This window comes from Elaeis guineensis, chromosome 3, assembly GCF_000442705.2.
Source record: "Elaeis guineensis isolate ETL-2024a chromosome 3, EG11, whole genome shotgun sequence".
Taxonomy (NCBI): domain Eukaryota; kingdom Viridiplantae; phylum Streptophyta; class Magnoliopsida; order Arecales; family Arecaceae; genus Elaeis; species Elaeis guineensis.
The window spans coordinates 97447101-97454677 of NC_025995.2; the positions used below are offsets into that span (position 1 = coordinate 97447101).

At 37.5% G+C, this 7577-nt stretch overlaps 1 protein-coding gene across 1 annotated transcript; it reads right to left on the bottom strand.

Moving 5' to 3' along the window:
* Nucleotides 1–3028: 3028 nt before the first annotated feature.
* Nucleotides 3029–7345, bottom strand: LOC105041640 (probable glucan 1,3-beta-glucosidase A). The gene is made up of 8 exons (XM_029263522.2): nucleotides 7111–7345; nucleotides 6702–6821; nucleotides 6419–6610; nucleotides 6135–6299; nucleotides 4662–4831; nucleotides 4282–4437; nucleotides 3449–3801; nucleotides 3029–3365 (listed from the first exon to the last, which is right to left on the bottom strand). Exons 1-8 carry the CDS (start codon nucleotides 7297–7299, stop codon nucleotides 3184–3186), a joined length of 1527 nt encoding a protein of 508 aa, XP_029119355.1. The 5' UTR covers nucleotides 7300–7345; the 3' UTR covers nucleotides 3029–3183.
* Nucleotides 7346–7577: the final 232 nt, after the last annotated feature.

Genomic DNA, 7577 nt, shown 5'->3' on the forward strand with positions numbered 1-7577 from the left:
GTAGTCTAATACATGCTAAATTTTGGAAATATTCTAGTATTCTTACTTCACATAGGTAGGATTGTTCTCTCTTGAATCTTCCAAAAGAAGAGCACTCAGTGCCTACTTTCATCTTTTTTTGGATGAAGGAGGACCATCCTTTCATCTCTTGCTGATAACTCATGAGCAGAAATATGATTTAACATCTGTATTCATATTCTACAAGAAAGATCCCAGTCCTACCATTTACATTGACTTGGCTATATTTTTTTGAATAAAGGAAGGGATAATCTGATCCGAAGCTTCATGTCAATGAGAAGGTTAAAGCATAGTTATAAATCTGGGATAATGTTTAATGCAAAATCCTGTGATGTATTAGTTATTTAAAGTCTGGATAGATTGGCCATCAATAAACTTAGACTTCAACTGAGAGCGATACAAAAATTCTGTAATATTCAATAGCAAATGCAGAAGCTGTTGATATTGTATTGGAGTTAATATCTAGATAGATTGGTGATTAGTAGAATTAGACTTTGGCTGAGATCGGTGCTCAGACTTATGGTTAAATGGGAAGCTGTAGAACTGGTAGCATACATCTTTGGAGTGACCAAAAGTATTATAATATGCATAACTCTCCCAACTGCATCCCTTCTTTTTAGTTGGCCGAGTGCTAGCAGCATAATGCAACAAAATAAGAATCGAGGTGGACTATACCAGTTGGGGTTGCAGTGGCCTGGAAAGCAGCAATGTCAATGGGTTGATGGTGTTGCTTGAATAATATGTTTGTCTTCATCCCGTAGCACAAAGAGCGTAGCCCAAGGATAAAAGAGGTTCCACAGGGGTGGTGTTGTTTTTTTTTTTTTTTTTTTCTACATTTTTTTTTTTTTTGGGGTGGTAGAAGAGGGATGTTTGTCTATGAGCACTAGCATACATGTCCTTCAACTCATTAAAACCGCATCAGCTGTCGTTGATTTAGCTGATTAGACATCTACTTTGAAGAATTGCACTGGCATGTAGGAAGTGAATCATATGTGGCCAACTCATCCCCATAACTTTTGAGCAAGTTGTAGTATTTAGAGATGAAGTCGGAATTTAGGATTCCTAAATTATCTATCATGTAAGACGAACTATTTTACTACAATTAATGAAGAAAATGAGCTACCAAAGCAATTTTCTAAAACATAGACTCGTCTCAAGCATTTAATTGATTTTATACATGATCGGATCCTAATGGACCTATGTTCAGCTTCGGTTGACTTAGATAGGCTGAGTCCGCGCTACTCGTCCTTATTTGGAGGCAAAGTTACGCCTCCAGTGTTTAAGAACAATTCAACTAGTTGCAAAGATTCGGAATTCAGAAAAAATCTAACAAATTCAAAAAGTTCAGATAACCATAAATTAGATCTAAAATAATTAAATCAGAATATTAGATTTCTCATATATTATTGTATTTATTTATTTAAAAATAAATATAAAAGAAAGAAGAATAATAAATAAGAGAAAAAGAATTTCACACGCTCATGCACAGCATCAGTAATTTTGAACGCAAAAAGTATTTAAAAGCAGTAAATAAATTTGTATATCATCCGAGAATAATTAAATAATTCTGGATTGATTTATAATTCAGGAAACCATCCTGCCAAGAGAAATATTAAAACAATTTTAAATTTTTTTAATAATTCAGAAAATATTGCTACTATGTTTGAAAGTATTGAATGAAGGACATGGCATGTTCTTAAATAGTGATTTTTATTTGGATTTAGTGAAGCTTGAGAGAAATGTTGGCATGTTGTCAATGTCAAAAAAAGCGTCCAGGACAGATATATGATATCCTTTTTATTGAAAGAGAATAGAGGAAGCAAGGAGCTTCCCCCTATGTATTAATGAAAGGAATAATGTACAAGTGAGAAAGAAAAAAGAGAAGATATAAAGACAAGAACCAGAATTCAGTTTGGAAGATGAGGATCAAGAATTGTTAATCTATTCCATAATGCCATGGGACTGCCTCTCCTTTGCGCCAAACATAGGTGCTTCCAACCATGAAATGTATATATGTAAAATCTTTTAAAAAGTAGAATACACCAACAAGCTTATTTTAATAAAGATTCTTGCATTGCTTTCCTTCCGTACCTTCAAGCAAAGAGCTACATATAGCTCTTAGAGTCAAGTAAGTAGAAGACGCTGCATAAAGGTAGAAGGATAACATGCTGGTGCATGCTATACTAACTATGCCCAATAAGCAAACAATGATCATACCACCATCTTTTGTGATGGACAAAATATGATATCAGATAAATATAGTGGAGCTTATGTCAATTCTAAAATCTTATAATTGATTGTTCCCTTGTAATAACAAACCAATGAAACATGGGTCTCTTTTTAGTCTTGATGTTTTTTTTTTGGCTAATTACTGGATCTAGGCTTGGATGACAGCCTCATTACAGCTCACACCTTGGGTCCAAAATATTTTAAAATTTTATTTTAATCTTAATTATGTTTGAAATTAAAATTTATTTTATTTGTTCCTCTTTTCAGCTATGATCACACATCGTTTTTCAAAAAAAAAAAAAAAAAAAAGTATGGGTCCACCCATCGACTCATTTCATTAGTAAATGATTGGATGGTAGCCCTTGAGGGATGGGAATAAGAAAGGCTAAGTACAAAATCTGCCTCGATTTCGGTTAGCAGTGATGACGTCATTATTTCTTTTAAAGATAGTTATGTGAAGTCTCTTATGCCTTTTTGAGGAGAAAAGTTGGAATCTTTATTGTCCCTCATCAAAATATGTTTATTAATTCATTTAGTAAAATACTACAAAAATTTAGCCGGTGCTAAAGAACATATCACGAAGTTATATTCCTCCGAATGGAAAACTCAACGAAGAAATCCATTTGATTGATCTTTTAGTGATCTTAAAAAGACTTGGTTTCTGCTGCTATCATCGCGAACAGAATTTCCGCACCTAGCATATACCTTTGATTATATCATATCTAGCTTTTGGACCACACATAGACAAAGAAACAAGATATTTACCTAAATAACATAAATTGATTTATGTAACCCAATCAATTACAATGCATTGATCTTGGACATTTAAGTTTTCTAATAATATGTCCACTTGCCTCCAAGTGGAAATTCATCTCAATTTTGAGTATTATTTAGATAATTGTAGGAACTATCTGAGCTTCATCAGCAAAGCTTGGTCTACAAAGTAATGAAGCCCTTTTGAATCATCCATTCCAAGCTCCAATGGTGCTGAACATGCTGCAGAGTCCAGTAAGCCCATCCAAATGTGGCCTGCCCATAGACATTTAATTGGGCCTGTGCAAACCTTTGGTAGTCCTCCTTTGTTGCACCATGCACCTCCCATTCTGCCACCCATTCCCCTGCAGCACAATTTATCAATCATCGATTTCAGTCGATGACTGATCGAAAACGATGATTGGAAAGTCTTGAATTGGCAATTTACCAACAAAAATGAGGGGGCCATTAGATCTGGTTATGGCAGCAAGCTCCTTGGATCGCTGGTTGTTAACAAAGTTGATGTTTTGTTTCACACTCATTCGCTTGAACTGGTCGGAGAAGAGATTGTAGTAGTGGATGTCGATGACAGAGCCCGGGAAGCCACTGGCAAACTGGAGGAGCTCCTCCTCTGAGTCAGGTGATAGTCGGTTCGACATGATCACATAGGCATTGGGTGTGTATTTGCGAACAGTGTTGTATCCTGCTTGATAGTACTTTTTTAGGCTATCTAGTGTTACATTGGGCGCTTGAGGCTCGTTGATCAGCTCAATTGCAAGGAGGCTTGGGTTTTGAGCATACCTTCATTGAGAAAAGGAAGGTCATGAGTTTCTACACTCTCTGCTTACCTACTTTGCAGAAAAAGTTGGACCTGGTTTGAGTCCAAGAAAGTGGATCTAAAACAAGTTAAAACCCATGATTTAGGTCTTGGGCCAAAGCATGCGGGGTTTGTGCCACATTGAGATTTAGTTTTTGGGCCAACCTGATCTTTGGGCCTTTAAGTTTGGTAGTTCTTAGAAAAGAAAAATGCCAACTGGTAAAATAATTCTCTCTTTTGTTTTTGCCATATTGCAAATAAATATTTACAAGAAATTCTATAGTCCAAAATATATGAAAGTTATTCCGTAGCAACATCAGATGTTTCAAGCAATTGCAAACATTCGATATATCAAGTATCATCAGCATATTGTCCATGCATGTCAATAATATTTTAGAGATTATTTTGATTAGGGTTATAAACTTATAACATTGTTGTACGTAGGAAAGACACGCAAGACCTACCTATCTGTGAGAAAATCTATCACTGCAACTGTCTGAGCTATATTGTCATCAGTCAGACCCCATTCTTGGGAACCATCTCTTGTGCCACTGTGCTCCTTCCCATTCTGTGATCCAGGTGCGGCATGTAGGTCCACAATGACCTTTATATTATACTTCCTACACGTTAAGAAAAGGAACAGAATATTAGGGTATGGCCTACCAAAGTTGGCCTACAGCCAAATGTATAATTAATTCAGAGCCGAGTTCACAAATCTGTTGTGACCTTAAAAGATAGAAGGTTGGCAACAAATGGTATGGTCTTGGAATTAAGGCTAATGAGTGGAATTAAGGTACATATGTTTTTCTCGAAATTTGAACAATGGTGGGAGTGGATTCCTTACCCTGCCCAAGTGAAAGCATTATCCAAAGCTTGGAGAGATCCACCAACAAAAGGCTTTGGTGGGTTGGGATCACTGGCTATCCACCACCCAACTGGAATTCTCACGGCATTCAATCCCTTCTGGGATATGAAACCGAAGTCATCCTCCACTATAAAGCTGCTCCAATGCTCCTGCCACCATTCATAAACAAGTTTAGGCATGATCACACCACTAATTCTTAGAGAAGCAACAAAATATCTTAGCTCATCCAAGTGAACAAGTCAGCTTGTCAAAGTCAGCATTATGGCTTGACCACTAGAGCCAAAAAAGGCGAGCTCCAAAGATGATGATTTCCAGAAGTTAGGCACCAAATAACAGGATAGAGTCATTAGTGCAATAATGCGCATCTGAAAACATCATATAGAGATGGATGTTAGATAATCTTGAAATTTTTCTTGTACTAATGCGTTGCCTGGTTGGATAGATGTAATCGAACTGCATGCCTCTAATCCGAATTGCCCTAACCACTAATTAGCCCTCGCTTGCTGCAAGTGCAAATATATTCCAGCTTCACAAAGTAGTCCGCTTTGTAACATTCCCTGCAGCTAATGCCACTGTAGATTGAAATTGGAAGAACCAAAGACAATAAAACGTGTCTCCTAAAGCAAAAATACCTTAGGATTCGTTTGGTTGAGATGTATCAAATTACGGGATAATCTAATGATTCATTGAAATCATTTATCTGAAAAAAATAATTACAAAAAAAAATAATTTTTACTACATTTGGTTGATAAAGAATTATTCCGAAAAATGATACTAGAAAAAGATTGCTATGTTTGGTTGGAGAAAATTCTATATAAGAATATGATGAAATTTATAGATATATTTTTCAATATAAAATATTTTTTTAATATTAAGATAACATTATCATCTCCATTTAATTTTTATATAATGACTACAATCACATAGCTCCTTACATAATACGATCTCCATCTTAATTTTTTTATAAAAATTTTTTATTGAATGAATTTGAAAAAATATCAGAACAGATTCGATGATTATATATACAGTTTTATTGAGAATATTTTTATCAAGTATGAATTACCACCATTCAAAATTTATCAAATACCAACCTTCTATGATATTTGTTTTATCTTTTTTTTTCTAAAAAATAAACATAAAGCCTATCAATTATTTTATCATCTCTCTCTTATTTTTTTTATACCATACATAATAATTTGATATGAAATATATTCTTTCATACGGTTATCCCCAATTTAATGGATCCTGAAAGTAATGCAAGCTATCATAACCAGCGCTGGAAAGTCTTTTTAGTTGATTATTTTAAAAGTCCAGCCCTGGGCTACTCTTTTTTGAGGGTAACAACTAACAAGACATGTCTCATTGGTAATCCACAGTATTGGGCATTGACTGGTGGTTCAACACTGACAAGTCAAAGTCAAACAAGTGACTCATTAAGTCTCTCTTAATTACCTTCATGACTTGTGGAGCCATGTCTGGTCCATAGCCATTGGTGACTTGGTACTCCCCTTGCAATCTGGTAAAATTATTAGTCATGATCAGGAAGACAGAAGGATCATCATCTCCCCAACTGGTACTCTCAGGGTGGTCTGCAGTCACCGACGCATCCGCCTTCGCCTACGAACAACCAAAGCGTGGCGTTGATCGAAGAAGAAAAGGGACAACTGGATGCTCATGGATGAGCAATTGATCGTAACAATGTGCATAAATTGTGAAGAAAATTGCACCCTGAATACCTGTATGAATAATCCATTTGGTGCTTTGATCCGAACACGGTTCGGGTCATTGGCCTTCCTCACAATCTCAAGTGTCTCTGATTGGCCTGGTTCTTTCGAGACCGCCACAACGCCATCTCCTTGGCTGCCAAGGCCTACGAATTGCTTATAGAAAACTTTAAATTGGAAGGTGGACTCCGTGATTCTCCACAGCTGGTTGCAAGGCAATTAACTAGATATAAGATCAAGATTGGTGGCTTAAAATCTCGATATAGAGATAAGAAAGCAGAGCAATCATGCAAACCGTGAAGGTTTCCCAGCCCGAAGCGCTAGCCCGATTCGCAACAATGGTCGTTCCACCACCACCCTCAGCGCACAAGTACTTCTGCTGTGTCACCGACATGACATGGAGTTGGGTGCCATCCTAGAGTTAAGGCAGGTATTATCGAGAGGAAGTTTAGCCACATATTTGAACACGTAACCAAAACTCATGAATGGCTTAAAGACTAAGAATCGAACCTCTTCAACTATTAAAAAAAGAAAGCTACTGAAATCAGCAAATATGTTATCAAGCCAAGTATTTCGATGTGCTAAAACAAGAGAATGGAATTGAAACCAGCAAGTGTGTGCTCATGTAGATAGAACCATGCAACCAAGACCGAAGTGCACTGACACATTTCAAGAAATAGTGCAGAAAGCAAGGGTTGTGGTACCAAGAGATCATTGTTGGGTATGCCATCAAAGAGGGATGGTTTGATCCAGCCCTCAGTCACCAGCCATCCTCCAAGGTTGACAGCCTTAATTGGGGAAGAAGGGGCCGCTGTGGCAGCAGAGGAGAAGGAAGCGTGGCGTGAGAGTACGAGGAGAATTGGCAGCCATTTTAGAAGATGGTGGACTGCCATAACTCTCTTTCTCTCTTTAGGCTTTCAAGGTTTGAAATCTTTAGCTGGATGGTCTTTGTTGTGCGCACGTGTCAAGAAGATTGTCGGAGTCAACTACTCTCCGCCCCACGAAGTATTGTCCGCTTCGGCTAGGTCCGGACGAGGAGCGTGCCCCGTAGTCTCCATCGGGGGTTGTCCCTGGAGCCCCTGAGCGGGTCCCATCGGGAGTTATTCCGTCCCGGCCCGACGTCACGCGGACGGCCTCACGGTTTTGTCTTTTGTCCTATGGGCAAAAAGCA